This window comes from Capricornis sumatraensis, chromosome 9 (assembly GCF_032405125.1).
Source record: "Capricornis sumatraensis isolate serow.1 chromosome 9, serow.2, whole genome shotgun sequence".
Lineage (NCBI taxonomy): Eukaryota > Metazoa > Chordata > Mammalia > Artiodactyla > Bovidae > Capricornis > Capricornis sumatraensis.
The window spans coordinates 80,024,459-80,041,420 of record NC_091077.1 but is presented as its reverse complement, the minus strand read 5'-3'; the positions used below and the strand labels follow the sequence as shown (position 1 = coordinate 80,041,420).

Genomic DNA, 16,962 nt, shown 5'->3' with positions numbered 1-16,962 from the left:
AGAGAAAGTGTTAGTCACTCAGTTGTATCCGACTCTTTGCAACCCCTTGGACTGTAGGCCACTAGGCTCTTCTGTCCGTGGGATTCTCCAGGCAAGAATACTGGAGGTTGCCATTTCCTTCTCCAGGGGACCTTCCCAACCCAGGGATCGAACCCTGGTCTCCTGCATTGCAGGCAGATTCTTTACTGTCTGAGCCACCGGGGAAGCCCCCATAAGAAGAAAAGGTTGAAAAACAGTAGGAGTTATCTGTAACCTTACCTCCCCAATTTTTGTTCACTGTTTTGAACATTTAAGTACCTACCAAATAACTACAAATTCCCTATGCATGAGAGTATGTCTTCCATTAATTGTTTATTAATTCTATATAACAACAGTTTAAAAATTTAATGATGGCCATTATAAACTGCTAACAAGACATTGGAAGAAAATAAAATTTGATAAGAGAATGGAAGGGCATATAAAAATAATTTCTAAGTAATATTCATGGAACTTAGTGACCACTCTGTGTACTGGGTTACAGAATAAAGAAAGGGGAGAGTTAATTGTGATATCCACTATCTCCCAAGCAGTCTCTTATAGAAACACACATGTTCCTTTTTAGCATATGCAACAGTCACAGACCTTTCAGACTCAGATGAAAGAAAATATATGGTCATCATTTTTAAAATGTTTAACTTATGCATCTTAAAAAGGCACAGTAATTATTGGCTAAAACAGAAATGTCCAACAATGGGAAGTAATTAAATCACAGTTTATCCTCATGATAAAATATGTAATTGATGTGGCTGTTAAAAATGAAGTTTATGAGATATGTGACTCCCTGGCAGTCCAGTGGTTAAGACTATGCACTTCCAATGCAGGGGGCATGGGTTCGATCATTGGTTGGAAACTAAAGATCCCACTAAAGATGCTGTGTGGTGTAGAAAACAAACAAAGAAACAAGAACAAAAATATTTACCCTATGTTCATAGCAGCACTAGTCACAATAGCCAGGTTATGGAAATAACCTAAATGTCCATGGACAGATGAATGCACAAAGAAAATGTGGTACATATATACAATGGAATACTACTCAGTCATAAAAAGAACAAAATAATGCCATTTGCAGCAACATGGATACAACCAGAATGTTACTTAAGAGTTATTTTTATATGTCTGCATGTCATAATGAAGACCTAGTGCAGACCCCCGCCCCAAAAAGAGAGTCAACTGTTTTCCTATTTACAAAGCAATGAGTAAGTGGAAGTTGAAAACACAATACCATTTACATTAAACCACAAAATCAAAACACTTTGGTATAAAGCTAACAAAATATGTAAAGATCTACATGAGGATAAGTACTCTGATGAATGAAATCAAAGAAGAATTAAATAAATGGATAGATATTCCATGTTTATGGATAGGAAGAGTCAATACTGTCAAGATGTCAGTTCTTCCCAACTTAATCTATAGATTCAAGCAATTCCAATCAAAATCCCACCAAGTTATTTTGTGGCTATCAACTAACTGGTCCAAAAGGACCAGTGGAGGGCATAAACTCCATATGTGGAGGGCAAAAACTCAGAATAGTCAATATAATATTGAAGGAGAACAAAGTGATGACTCTATCCAACATTAAGACTTACTATAAAGCTACAGCAATTAAGACAGTGTTGTTTTGGTGAAAGAATAAACAAATAGATCAAAGGACCAAAACAGAGAGGCCCGCAAATAGACCCTCATAAATAGAGGTAACTGATCTTCGATGAAGGCACAAAGGCAATACAATGGGGGAAAAGACAGCCTTTTCAACAAACTTTTTTGTTTTCACACACACACAAAAATACTAGACACAGAACTCATACTTTCACAAAAATTAACTCAATACAGATAACAGATCTAAGTGTAAAATTCAAAACTATAAAACTCCTACAAGATAACATAGAAGAAAATATAGATGACCTTCAGTACAGCAATGACTTTTTAGATACAGCACTAAAGGTACCATCCATGAAAGAAATAATGGATAAGCTGGACTTCACTAAAATGAGAAACTTGTGCTCTGCAAAAGATAACATCAAGAGAATGAAAAGACAAGCCACAGACTGGGAGAAAACATTTGCAAAAAACATATATGATAAAAGACTATTAATCTAAATATATAAAGAACTCTTAAAACTCAACAATAAGAAAACAATCCCATAAAAAAAAAAAAAAATGGGCCAAAGACCTTAACAGACACCTTAACAAAGAAGATAGATGGCAACCATATAAAAAGGTGCTCCACATCACTTTTCATCAAACACAAATTAAAACAACAGGGCATAACTACACACATACTAAAATGGCCAAAATCCAGAACACTAGTATATCAAATGCTGGTGAGGATATGGAGTAACAGGAATCTTCACTCATCGTGTGGGAATGCAAAATGGGATAGCCACTTTAAAATAAAGCTTGCTGGTTTCTTACAAAGCTAAGTATATTCCCATCATACAATCCAGAAATCACCCCTTGATATTTACCCAAAGGAGTTGAAAACTTATGTTCATACAATAACTTGCAGACTTATGCTTTTAGTAGTTTTTATTTACAGCACACTTAGGTTTATAGCAGTTTTATTTACAACTGCCGAAACTTGGAAGCAACCAAGATATCTCTCAGAATATGAATGGATAAACTGTGGTTCACTCACACAACAGAATTATTGTTTGCTAAAAAGGAATGAGCTCTCAAGCTATAAAAGACATGGAGAAAGCTTAAACACACATTACTAAGTGAAAAAAAGCCAATGTGGAGAGCCGATGTACTCTATGATTCCAACTACATGACATTCTGGAAAAGACAAAAAAAAAAGAAAAAAATCTATGGATACAATAGAAAGATCACTGATATTCAGGGGCTGGGGGGAAGAAGATAAGTAGGTAAAGCACAAAGGATTTTTAGGACAGTGAAACTATTTTGTATGATACTCTACCATGGACCATGTCATTCATTATACATGTGTCTAAACTCACAGATCCTGCATCACCAAGAGTGAACAATGTAAATTATGGACTTTGAGTGATTGTGATACATCAAGGCAGGCTCAGAGTTGTAACAAAAATACCACTCTGAAGAGGAAGGCTGGTAATAGGAAGCTATGGATTTGTCCCTAGAGTAGGAAATGGCAAACCACTCCGGTACTTTTACCTGCAAGATCCCAGGTCATGGGTTCGCGGAGTCCAACACGACTGAGCACGCACGCCTATGTCAGGTAGGGCTGAATGGAGAACCTCCAGGTCCGTCACTTAGTATTCCTAAGAAACTAAAACTGCTCTTTTGAAAAAAAGGAATCCTTTACAAAAAGGCACAATATTCTTGCCATTCTTGAACACCCCAAAAGCTTTTCGCTAACGCCCCCACTGAGAACCAAGACTCTAGGCCAGCTGATTATGGGCACACGTGGAGAACGCGAACCACGAAGATCCCAAATAGGAAGGAGTGCCACCAGAGGAGACTCTCAAAGGCCCCCAACTACGGCACCGGGCCGGAGAAAATGTCCACTCACTGCAAGCCAACAGTGTGGAGCACGGTCTCAGACTCGGAGCCTGGGGAGCCCTGCTTACCAGGGCCCCCGGCGGTCGCTGTCATGGTGACAGTGAGCCTCAGTCTGCGCAGGCGCCGAGGGTGGGCACGGCTGATGACCCGTCACCTGTGGCGAGAAAACCCGACTCGACAGACTAAGAGGAGTGGCCTGCGAGACGGAGGCGGAAGCGGCTGAGGAGCAATGCGCACGCGCAGAGGCTGCAGCTCGAGTTTCGCGGGTGCGCGGTCCTGTTGGCTGCTGTTCGCGTCCAAGCGTCGCGCGACTTGCTCTTCTGAAAAGTAATCACAGTAGTTCTGTAGAACGTCACGTCAGGGAAGACGGAGGCTGGGTTGAGACGCTAAGTTGCTGCAGTGGGGTACGAATTTCCAAAGTTCGATATATTTTTTCTTTTTAATTTGATGTCCTGAAAAATGACATGAAATCACAGCTTCATAAAAATGAGTGTTTCTGCATGAGGAGGCTGAAGTGCTAAGTCAAAATTTTTCTGTTCCCCTCTTCTCGCTGACGATTTTCATTAGAAATACTATCAGAGTCTCCCACCCAGCGCCTTTGCCCTCTTTAACTCCTTGGCACAACCAAACTGGGATTGGAAAAAGCGCCAGTGGAATCAGACTGATGAGAATTAGCAACGTATCACTGCCGTATTCTAGTACTGTAACTAGTTGTACTCTGTCGATTGTAAAATTAGGATAACAAATAGCACACGTTACACAAAGGACAAATGGCAGTCCTTCTCGCCCTACTCTTCAGATTTTAACATACGTTAAGTCCAGACGAGTTGTAATTATCTCACTGTGTCTTCAATTAGGCTGGATTTTCTCAAGATCAAAAGATTTCTTGAGTTTCAGAGAACACTAAACTTCAATGACTTCACTTATCTTAAGGAAAAATCTTTCTGGAGAAATAATTGATTGGCTTGTATTTGATCTGCATTTCCTAATGATACAAAACGTTACACATTTAAAGGGTACAATTTACAATTCACTGTAGTCATAGCATTGTGGAGCCAGCACCACAATTTTAGAACGTTTTCATCATCCAAAGCAGTCACTCCCCATTTTCTTCCGAACTTTCAGCTCAGTTCAGTTGCTTAGTCATGTCTGACTCTTAGAGACCGTATGAATTGCAGCACGCCAAGCCTCCCTGTCCATCACCAACTCCCTCAAACTCATGTCCATCGAGTCGGTGATGCCATCCAGCAATCTCATCCTCTGTCGTCCCCTTCTCCTCCTGCCCCCAATCCCTCCCAGCATCAGGGTCTTTTCCAATGAGTCAACTCTTCACATGAGGTGGCCAAAGTACTGGAGTTTCAGCTTTAGCATCATTCCTTCCAAAGAAATCCCAGGACTGATCTTTAGAATGGACTGGTTGGATATCTTTGCAGTCTAAGGGACTCTCAAGAGTTTTCTCCAACACCACAGTTCAAAAGCATCAATTCTTCAGCGTTCAGCTTTCTTCACACTCCAACTCTCACATCCATACATGACCACTGGAAAAACCATAGCCTTGACTAGATGGACCTTTGTTGGCAAAGTAATGTCTCAGCTTTTCAATATGCTATCTAGGTTGGTCATAACTTTCCTTCCAAGGAGTAAGCGTCTTTTAATTTCATGGCTGCAGTCACCATCTGCAGTGATCTTGGAGCCCCCAAAATAAAGTCTGACACTGTTTCCACTGTTTCCCCATCTATTTTCCCATGAAGTGATGGGACCAGATACCATGATCTTCGTTTTCTGAATGTTGAGCTTGAAGCCAACTTTTTCACTCTCCTCTTTCACTTTCATCAGGAGGCTTTTTAGTTCCTCTTCACTTTCTGCCAGAAGGGTGGTGTCATCTGCACATCTGAGGTTATTGATATTTCTCCTGGCAATCTTGATTCCAGCTTGTGCTTCTTCCAGCCCAGCATTTCTTATGATCTACTCGGCATAGAAGTTAAATAAGCAGGGTGACAATATACAGCCTTGACGTACTCCTTTAAATTTGGAACCCACTAATCCGCTTTCCAGCTCTATGGATTTGCCCATTCTGGACATTTTATTTAAATGAGCTCATACAGTATTTTGTGACTGGCTTCTTTCACTTAGCAGATTTTCAAGGTTCATCCCTATGGAAGCATGTACTTTATTGTTTTTTGTGGCCAAATAAATTTTCATTGTTAGCATATACCACATTTATTTGTCCATTCATCAATTAATGGATGGACCGTTGCATTGTTTCCATTTTTTTACTACTAGTGAATTTTGACTGCTATAAACACTCTTCTACAAAATTCTGTGTGGCAGTATGATATGTGGATGTATTTCTCTTCAGAATATACATAGGAGTGGAATTGCTGTTCCATATGATAACTCTTATGTTTATCTTTTTGAGGAATTGCCAGTTTTGCAAAGCACCTACATAAGACATTTTACATTCCCACCAGCAATTATGAGGGTTCCAGTTTCTCCACATCATCACCAATACTTAGATTTAATTATAGTCATGGAAATTAATATGAAATAACATCTCATTGTGGTCTTTGTGTATTGCTAGTGACTAATAACGCTTAACTATTTTCAAGTGCTTATTGGCTTTTTATATATTTTTTATGGAGAAGTGTCTATTCAAATTATTCGCACATTTTAAAAATTAGGTTATTTGCGGAGATTTTGTTGAATTGTAAAAATTCTTTGAAAGGATTTACAAATATTCTCTTCCATTTTACAGGCTTTTTTAAAGTAATTTATTTGTGGCTGTCCTGGGTCTTTGCTGCATGCGGGCTTTCTCTAGTTGCAAAGAGTAGGGGCTACTGTAGTTGTGCTGTGCAGGCTTCTCACTGCAGTGGCCTCTCTTATTTTGAGTATAGGCTCTAGGCACGCTGGCTTCAGTTGTAGCTCAAGGGCTCTAGAGCTCGAGCTCAGCAGCTGTGGTACACAGGCTTGCTTACTCTACAGCATGCGGAAACTTCTCAACCTAGGGATCAAACCTGTGTCCCCTGCGTGGGCAGGCAGATTCTTATCCACTGTACCAGCAGCGAAGTCCCGCAGGTTGTCTTTCCACTTTCTAGATACCAGCTGTCGGAGAAGGCAATGGCACCCCACTCCAGTACTCTTGCCTGGAAAATCCCATGGACGGAGGAGCCTGGTAGGCTGCAGTCCACGGGGTCGCTAAGAGTTGGACACGACTGAGCGACTTCACTTTCACTTTTCACTTTCATGCATTGGAGAAGGAAATGGCAACCCACTCCAGTGTTCTTGCCTGGAGAATCCCAGGGACGGCGGAGCCTGGTGGGCTGCCGTCTATGGGGTCGCACAGAGTCGGACACGACTGAAGCGACTTACCAGCAGCAGCAGCAGATACCAGCTGTGGTACAAAAGTTTTTATGGCCTGTTGATCACCATATTAGGGCAATATTTTTATAGATTTTTATAGTAACTGGCTCAAACTTACTCTTCACTGTCCATTTTTTTAGAACTATATAGTGGAATATGTAGAGAATCTGCCTGCAATGCAGGAGACCTGGGTTTGATCCCTGGGTTGGGAAGATCCGCTGGAGGAGGGCATGGCAACCCACTCCAGTATTCTTACCTGGAGAATCGCCATGGACAGAGGAGCCTAGTGGGCTATAGTCCATGGCGTCACAAAGAGTCGGACATGCCTAAGCACAGCACAGCGAGTGGACTAAGTGGCATGAGATAATGATGTCTGAGATTATCTTGAAACTACTCCAGCAAAGAAATCAAGATAAATGAAGCAAAAGTGGAAAATCTTGATTAACTTTTGAATCTGAGGATTGTTATAGGAAGAGTACATGGAATTTATTAAAATTTCCTCTACTTTTAAGTGTTTGGAAAATTTTATAACAAATATGTGTGATTATTTTCATTTTTTTCCCACAAAGGAAGGGTTTCATGTGTTAAGGGTACATGATACATTGAAGAAAGATGATGTACAGGGCTTTATGAAGATCAGAATGTGAAAAATGGGCACTGACCTGATAGTTTGGAGCTGCTTTGGATGACATATTTAAATATTTAAATAGGAATAAATGGTATAAAGATAAGTTCTGATTAACCCAATTTGGGTAGAGGTGGTGAGATTATATGTATTCCTCCTCTAGGAGTGGAATGAGATGAGTTGTCTGTGGAAGTATGACCTGTGATTCTGATTAATTTCTCCTGATTTTTGTTTTCAAGTTTCAAGTATTTTATTTTCTTATTCGTACAGTATGAAGTTTCCTAAAGATCCCACAACATGATGTTTCGTGAAGAAAAACTAAACATTCAACATAAACCATCCCCTACCCACCCACCCACACACACCACCAAAAAAAAAAGAAGAAAAAACCCTCATTCCCCAGTAAGGAAATAATATTTACACTATTTTTCTGTAACGCCAGCCAAGATATGCACAAGCAAGAGAAATAGAAAGCATCTGCTAAGATATCTGTAACAAATACTTATGTACAAAAAATTCACAGAAGACAAGCTCCCCTCTTGAAGCAGAGCACGTGGCAGCTGACATCGAAACAGATCAAACCGCTGGCTGGGATTATGAGCCACCCACTGCTTTACACTCCAGACTATAAAGCCTTCCAATTGGCCATATTCCATTTTGCCATTAAACCTATTTACCAATGTTTATATATTCTTGCAACATTTGTATTTCCCAAATTAGCTCCATCACTTTTTAGTTTCCCATTGTCTACAGGTACTTGACACTTTCTTTAAACACAGAAAGCATAAATTTAATATCTAAGATGATACAAATTTACCTGTTTCTACTAATTCCTGCTTCTGGAATCTGGTTCCCTCATGTGCCTTTTCAGTTTGTGTGTGTGTGTTTTGTTTTCACTGTGTGCTCTCTTAAAATCTCTTTGAAGTTTTAAGATTCTTTTTGTATTTTAATCAGCTTTGGTTTTTAGCAAAGGCATACTCTAAATATCCTAACAAGCAATTTGGAGAAAGAGAAACTTTCCCACAGTTCCATCTTTGTTCCTACATAGCCAAACCTACTCTTTCTCGTGGTATTCTCTGCACTTAGCACATACTCCTTGTGGCATGCAATCCGTAAATGATAAGAATTATGCTTAATTTTGTCAGAGCAATTTTTTTCTTTTAGAAATTTTCATTTAGAGCTCCTGTAAGATATCAGTATTTTGTTTCAGTTACCTAATATTAGTTGCTTTATGTAATCAACCAACAGAAAATGTAGCAGCTTAAAACCACAGACATTTTGGACACAGTGGGAGAAGGAAAGGGTGGGATGATTTGAGAAAATAGTACTCAAACATATAATTACCATACGTGAAACAGATAACCAGTGTGAGTTTGATGCATAAAGCAGGGCACCCAAAGCCGGTGCTCTGTGACAACCTAGGGGGAGAGGGTGGGGAGGGAGGGGGAAGCGGGGTTCAGGATGAAAGGACACATGTCTACCTATGGCTGATTCATACTGATGTATAGCAAAAACCATCACAATACTGTAAAATAATTATCCTCCAATTAAAATAAAAACACAACAAAAAACAGACATTTATATCTGAGATTCAGAAATCTAAGAACTGCTTAGTTGGATGGTCCTTGGGAGGGTACAGTCAAATTGTGGTTGGGGCTGCAATTTGAAGTCTTGACTAGGGTTGGAGGGATCCCATTCCACTTTCCTGGCAGCTGACTTCCCCAAGAATGAGTGACTCAATAGAGAAGGAGAAAGAGAAAGGGACAGACAGGGAGGGAGAGGTGGGGAGAAATGCACCAAAGGTGGCAGCCACAGAACTCTTATAACATAATATTGGAAATGACATCCCATCCCTTCTTCCATATTCTATTAGTCACAAACACCAACAGTGGTACAATGTGGGAAGTGACTACACAAGGGTGTGAATACCAACAGGCAGGGATCTCTGTGGGCTATTTTAGAGGCTGGCTAGCATCTTATTTTACCAAAAGGGAAAGAAAAAAACAACTTTATATTCAGAGGTTCATAATAAAGCACTTGAATTAGACCTATTTCTTCATTTGTAAAAACATGAAAATATGGCTGTAATTTTCTCATGCGAATGCAGATGTTTTCCAAATGGTGTTAAATACTGTGTATCGTTCCAAGCTAAGCTAAATCCAAAACACAGACTATAAAGAGATTTAAACATACTAAAAATCTGCTGTAAAAAAACAAAAAAACAATGTGTCAATTAAGTGGTAAAAGATAAATTTAGATGGTGAGGCTTAGTGTTGAATAGGAGGGAAAAAAAAAAAGGTTTTAAATGTAGCTCAAATTAAAAATAACCCTGCAAGTATTTTTGTAAAAATTTGTTATGAGAAAAATAGTCCTCCTAACTGAAACATATGGTCATAATCCCAATAATGAATATTCTTCTTGCCTTTCCACAATTACGATTGCTTTTATCAATCAAATAGTGGTTTGAGAAGCAGTGAAACTCTTAAGATTCTAAGTAGAAGCCACATAAATCAAAATTGAGGAGATGACACTGTAAATAGCACACTATATTTTGTATAAAAAATGAGAGGAAAAAATAAAAATATATATTCCTATTTGCTTCTACTGTACCTAAACCTTGGAAAGATACACAATAATAAAAATCACTTCTTGAGGTTGCAGAGTGAGACGATAGATGCATACAAGGTTGGCAGGAAAACTCATATTGATAAGTTTTTAACATTTCTGACTTTTTAATGTTTATATATTATATATGAACCATTATTTTAACCACAAAAGAGTTAAAACCTAGGATTGTTCAGAGGTTTCTGGTTTATTTCAAGATATTTTCTTTTAAAATCTGAGTCAAGTTATCAAAGTTATGCTTGCTATTAAAAAAAGTTGTATTCTTATAAAACAATATTTAAATCTAGGCTGTTGAAATACCATAGTCAGGCTACTTCTTTTATGATTAAATTATAAGGTAAGATACTCACACAACACAGAAGACTCTTTAAATTGCCTTAAGAGGGAAAATTCAATGTTTTGACATATTATCTACTCTTCAGATGTTCAACTCTTGCCAAGGCAAGTTTAATGCCCATGCCTTCTCATTTTTTGTACAGCTATCCTCCTGGATTGTTTTCCAACTAGCTACTCAAAAGTCATATTACTATTTTAGCAAATTACTTTTTCTTTGTTAATTATCTGCTTTACACATTCATCTCCAAGAGGGAAAGAACTAGTTTATTCATCTTTCAATCAATGAAGCTTAATAAAGTGCTCTGTGTATAGCAAACATATAGATACAGAAAGTCTGCCAGATGGCTGCAAAAAACAAATGGGCTAAATTCTACTTCGTATTTCAAAATTCAGAGAAAAACAGTACTCTTAAAAGGCAAGAGACCAAAAATAGATCATTGCAGATTGAGTACAAAGAACCATTCTATTTCTTCATCTTTAAAAAAATTAAAATTTTAAATTAAGTATCAATGAAGAACATGACAAATGCATTCAGAAACATTAATCTACAGAGAATACCTTAGTGCCTCCAAAGATACAGTAACTCCAATTTTTATTAAATGTAAAGACTTTATGGAAACAAATCCAAAGCTATCCCATCATGGGAAGAACCCTCTACCTTCCGGTTATTTTAAAGTAAATTCAGTATTCATAGACTGTACAGTTAACTTATACTGTAAAATAAACAACAAATATATAAAGAAAACAAATTGAGTTTGATATGCATTTGTTTTTATCTTATATGATGTCAACAAATTTCACAAGTTATTACATGTTGCTATTTTATTTAATATCTGCAACATTTTACATTGTTTATGAAGTAGTTACTTCCAGAAGACTGATATTTTCCTTCACGCCATGTCTTTGGCTAGTACTACAGATGTGATTTAGTAGGAACCATATGACCAAACTGATTCAAATTCTGTCTTTCCTAGCCTGAGACCTAAGATCCTGAGTTATTACAACCCTGACTTTGTCTTCAAGTTGAGATGCTTCATAGATACTTTTCTTAAAACAGGGCTATTTAGTGTAGTTTCTTTTTCATGAGACACAGGAGTGTTTTTGATACAAAAACATATATATTCCACATAAGAATTTTTTAAAAAAACATTAAAATAATGATTATATTTTATATAACTTAAATGACAGGCTTAACTAAAATATGATTTTTTTAACACAATGAACTTAAAATTTTTTTTGCTATTTGAAGTAAAGAAAGTTATGTAACAGTTTCAAATACACAGACTTTAACTTATGTTAGTATCCTGTTATAAAAAATAATTACCATATAAAGAATTTAAAGTATGCAAAAGTAAGTAGTTCCATTTAAATTTATATTTAATACATTGGTGTCAATGAAAATATGCAGACTTGCCAAGAAACTTATAAGGTTTCAAGGATAAGTTAAAAAAACACCTGTTTCAGGCTTCATTTATTGCTACATAATGACTACTTCAAGGGTCATCTGGCCTGTCGTCAATCACTCTCAGAAGTGGTATATACAGTGGTATACTTTGGGAGGAAAGGAGGAAAAATAATGCACTGCAATACAAAAATATCACCTATTTATAAATTATTAAAGATTTATAAAACACATACCAAATCACATGTTCTCGCTATAAAAACAATATACTTAAATATAGAAGCACAAAATCCTGAAGCACCCACAGTTATTTTAAGAATACCCATTTAATCAACAGAAAGTCATATATATATATAAAATAATAATTTGAAAAGAAAAAAGGCAAAATTCTGATTTTAATGCAAATAATCTGTTTATCTAATCATGGAGGTAGGTCTCCACTCCAATTAAACAAATAAGCTAATCTGCCTTATTCAAAGAATTATAAGTGTAAGATCTGGAAACTGGCCTGTGCCATTGAAATACATTTTTAACAGACTTTAGAAACCAGTAATTTAACTGGCATATAAACAAAACAGGTATTTCCCTCATAAGGTTGCATCTGAAAGGAGCCTTCACTAAAATCGTTCTTGGCATAAAAGTGCAGATACTTTGGCTTTAGCATTTAAACACCACAGTAAATGCTACAAATTTCTTAAGGACAAAAGAAATCCTTGCTTTTCCAGTACTTGTAAAGTGTAAAGCTTCAAAAACTGTGGATCTCTTCCATTTTTTTGAGATTTAAATATTGTGCTAATGATTTTTAAAAGATCATTCCTGCCTAAAAAGCAAAGCTTACAAGTTTCAAACGTCAAACATATTTTCTTTTAGTGTTTGTGGCATTTCAGCCTTAGTGCTGGAGTTAGTTTTAACAAATCAATTTGTAATATATAATACAACTCAGTTCTTTCACTCAAAAAGATTTTCTATAATAAAAAATACTAATTCTATTTCTAATGGTAAACTAGTAGAGTTGGAGGTCCCACCATGTATCACAGGGATTAGAGCACTATCAAGATCATTTAGATAATGCTGAGGAAGAAGTCGGCCTTCAGATCCTGCCTGAAATTCAACCTGGGGAAAAAAAAAATATCTTGGTAAGTCAACCCTACAAAGTGAGCAATCTTGTTTTAGTTCAGCAAATGAATATAAAATAAACTACTTAACAGTATCATTCTATTTAAGCATGTTAATACCTAAATCAAATCCCTTATGATTATACAGTGGAAGTGAGAAATAGATTTAAGGGACTAGATCTGATAGATAGAGTGCCTGATGAACTATGGACTGAGGTTCATGACATTGTACAGGAGACAGGGATTAAGACCATCCCCATGGAAAAGAAATGCAAAAAAGCAAAATGGCTGTCTGGGGAGGCTTTACAAATAGCTGTGAAAAGAAGAGAAGCGAAAAGCAAAGGAGAAAAGGAAAGATATAAGCATCTGAATGCAGAGTTCCAAAGAATAGCAAGAAGAGATAAGAAAGCCTTTCTCAGTGATCAATGCAAAGAAATAGAGGAAAACAACAGAATGGGAAAGACTAGAGATCTCTTCAAGAAAATTAGAGCTACCAAGGGAACATTTCATGCAAAGATGGGCTGGATAAAGGACAGAAATGGTAAGGACCTAACAGAAGCAGAAGATATTAAGAAGACGTGGCAAGAATACACAGAAAAACTGTACAAAAAAGATCTTCATGACCAAGATACTCACGATGGTATGATCACTCATCTAGAGCCAGACATCCTGGAATGTGAAGTCAAATGGGCCTCAGAAAGCACCACTATGAACAAAGCTAGTGGAGGTGATGGAATTCCAGTTGAGCTATTTCAAATCCTGAAAGATGATGCTGTGAAAGTGCTGTACTCAATATGCCAGCAAATTTGGAAAACTCAGCAGTGGCCACAGGACTGGAAAAGGTCAGTTTTCATTCCAATCCCAAAGAAAGGCAATGCCAAAGAATGCTCAAACTACCGCGCAACTGCACTCATCTCACATGCCAGTAAAGTAATGCTCAAAATTCTCCAAGCCAGGCTTTAGCAATACGTGAACTGTGAACTTCCAGATGTTCAAGCTGGTTTTAGAAAAGGCAGAGGAACCAGAGATCAAATTGCCCACATCCACTGGATCAGGGAAAAAGCAAGAGACTTCCAGAAAAACATCTATTTCTGCTTTATTGACTATGCCAAAGCCTTTGACTGTTTGGATCACAATAAACTGGAAAATTCTTAAAGAGATGGGAATACCAGACCACCTGACCTGCCTCTTGAGAAACCTATATGCAGGTCAGGAAGCAACAGTTAGAACTGGACATGGAACAATAGACTGCTTCCAAATAGGAAAAGGAGTACGTCAAGGCTGTATATTGTCACCCTGCTTATTTAACTTCTATGCCGAGTAGATCATAAGAAATGCTGGGCTGGAAGAAGCACAAACTGGAATCAAGATTGCCAGGAGAAATATCAATAACGTCAGATATGCAGATGACACCACCCTTATGGCAGAAAGTGAAGAGGAACTAAAGAGCCTCCTGATGAAAGTGAAAGAGGAGAGTGAAAAAGTTGGCTTCAAGCTCAACATTCAGAAAACGAAGATCATGGTATCTGGTCCCATCACTTCATGGCAAACAGATGGGTAAACAGTGGAAACAGTGGCAGACTTTTGGGGCTCCAAGATCACTGCAGATGGTGACTGCAGCCATGAAATTAAAAGACGCTTACTCTCTGGAAGAAAGTTAAGACCAACCTAGATAGCATATTGAAAAGCAGAGACATTACTTTGCCAACAAACGTCTGTGTAGTCAAGGGTATGGTTTTTCCGGTGGTCATGTATGGATGTGAGAGTTGGACTGTGAAGAAAGCTGAGCACGGAAGAATTGATGCTTTTGAAGTGTGGTGTTGGAGAAGACTCTTAAGAGCCTTGGACTGCAAGGAGATCCAACCAGTCCATTCTGAAGGAGATCAGCCCTGGGATTTCTTTGGAAGAAATGATGCTAAAGCTGAAACTCCAGCACTTTGGCCACCTCATGCGAAGAGTTGACTCATTGGAAAAGACTAATGCTGGGAGGGATTGGGGGCAGGAGGAGAAGGGGACAACAGAGGATGAGGTGTCTGGATGGCATCATTGACTCGATGGACATGAGTTTGAGTCAATTCTGGGAGTTGGTGATGGACAGGGAGGCCTGGCGTGCTGTGATTCATGGGGTCACAAAGAGCTGGATACGACTGATCGACTGAACTGAACTGAATACTTCATATTTTCATTCATAAAATAATGTTTTATCTTTTATTTTCCCATCTACTACATAAATTATAATTGTCCCTCCCACTCTTATTATGAAAATAAAACTGCCACTACTTTACTTCAGGTCTCTTCTCTATGAACATGTAAAACACATGGTGGACCAAGGTTTTGAATAATTATGACTTAAGCAAAAACCCCATGGTATTTTAAAAAATATCTGCTTAAAAATATTTTTAATTTATTGTAAAATAATATTTGAATTGAATTTTGCTGGTGAAAATTATATTTTAATACATATGACTAAAAAAATTAACAGTAATTACTCAAATAATTATCAGCTGCTTCCTTAAAAAAGGAACTTTTAATAGATAAAAATATAAGTTTTTTTCCAATAAGAACTGTAACACATCCTGCCTGAGGAAAAGCAAACCTTTAGCATATGAAATTATTCATGTGAAGACTGACCATTCTTGGACTTCCCTGGCCGTTCAGTGGTTAAGATTCCACTCTTCCACTGCAAGAGACATGGGCTGTATCCCAGGTTGGGGAACTAAGATATCACATGCTGCACAGCACAGCCAAAAAAAAAAAAAAAAGATTGACTGTTCTAATGAAAACCTGAAGTGAAATCTATTATATTGGATGTTGGAAGCAGCTAAAAATGCACATTAAAATACTACTGGAGTACCAATTTTTAACCTAGTAAATTGGTAAAGTTCAAAAGTTTGATTATATGCTGCTTTGATAAGAATGTGAGAGAAAGAATACTATCATAAATTGTGGCAGAAGTATAAATTGTCATAACCTCTATTTGAGACAATATGGTCTTATCTACTGAGTACACACTTGGACCTGGGAGTTCCAGGAATGTTATATACTCACAAGTTAAGCAAAAGCAAAATATTGATACCTTAAATATCAAGCAGTACATACTAAACATGCATAAGAACTAAATAAATTATGGTACATTTATATAGTCAACTACTATGCAACTTTTAAAGAGAGTATGTAATTTATATGAAATCTCCCTAAGATATATTGTTAAAGAACTGCTTTTTTTTTAAAGTGAAAAAATAGAACAAAAAGGACATACAAACTTACTTGCTCATACATGTAAATTACAAGGAATACACAGAAATGGATAACATTTGATTGCCTGATTAGGAAGGGAGGATGAAGCAGAGTATGGAAGTCGTCTAAAGTGTTAGGAGTCAAGGGCAGGTAGGAGGTCTTTCCAGGGCTATTATCTCAGCAACTCTACTGAAACTGTTAGGGGAAGCACACTGATTGAAACCGCCCACCCTGGCCAGGCACCATAGTAACTATTTGCATGAGTTGTTTCATGACAGGAGATCCTGATAAGGAATACGGAACTAATAAGCCACCACCAAGGAGACACCACATGTCCGTCCACTTCCTGGAATCCCTCTCGCTAGCGCTAGCAACCATCTTGGCTGAGCAATGTGCGCCACCAGGAAAGACTCTGAATTAGAATGATTGGCCAAAGACCTGCCGGAAACTAATCCCATCACCATAAAACCCGAGACTGCGAGCCACGCAGCAGAGCAGTTCTCCTGGATTCCCTTACCCTACTGCTCTCCACCCGGCTGCCCTTCCCAATAAGATCTCTTGCTCTGTCAGCACATGTGTCTCCCCAGACAGTTCATTTCCGAGTGTTAGACAAGAGCCCGGTTTCGGGCCCTGGAAAGGGTCTGCCTTCCTGTAACAAAACCGTTTACATTGTAGCCTGGAGTTAGTACCTCTAGAGGTCACCAATTAAATTAGAGAATTGCATGAATGCTGCTCTCTGAAAA

The 16,962-nt window shown here is 37.9% G+C and overlaps 2 protein-coding genes across 4 annotated transcripts in view; both read right to left on the bottom strand.

Annotated features, from left to right (window-relative positions):
• Window positions 1–3,676, bottom strand: part of FAM151B (family with sequence similarity 151 member B) — a 33,665-nt gene extending 29,989 nt beyond the window's left edge. The window contains exon 1 of one of the 2 annotated variants that reach the window (XM_068980554.1): window positions 3,172–3,676. In XM_068980554.1, the coding sequence (XP_068836655.1) occupies window positions 3,172–3,190 (19 nt within the window). In that variant the 5' untranslated portion in view covers window positions 3,191–3,676. The remainder of the gene's footprint in view (window positions 1–3,171) is intronic. The other variant, XM_068980555.1, reaches the window with a different exon arrangement.
• A 6,755-nt stretch (window positions 3,677–10,431) lies between these two features.
• Window positions 10,432–16,962, bottom strand: part of ZFYVE16 (zinc finger FYVE-type containing 16) — a 63,400-nt gene continuing 56,869 nt past the window's right edge. For both annotated transcript variants that reach the window (XM_068981444.1, XM_068981445.1), the window contains exon 18: window positions 10,432–12,980. In XM_068981444.1, the coding sequence (XP_068837545.1) occupies window positions 12,816–12,980 (165 nt within the window). In that variant the 3' untranslated portion in view covers window positions 10,432–12,815. The remainder of the gene's footprint in view (window positions 12,981–16,962) is intronic.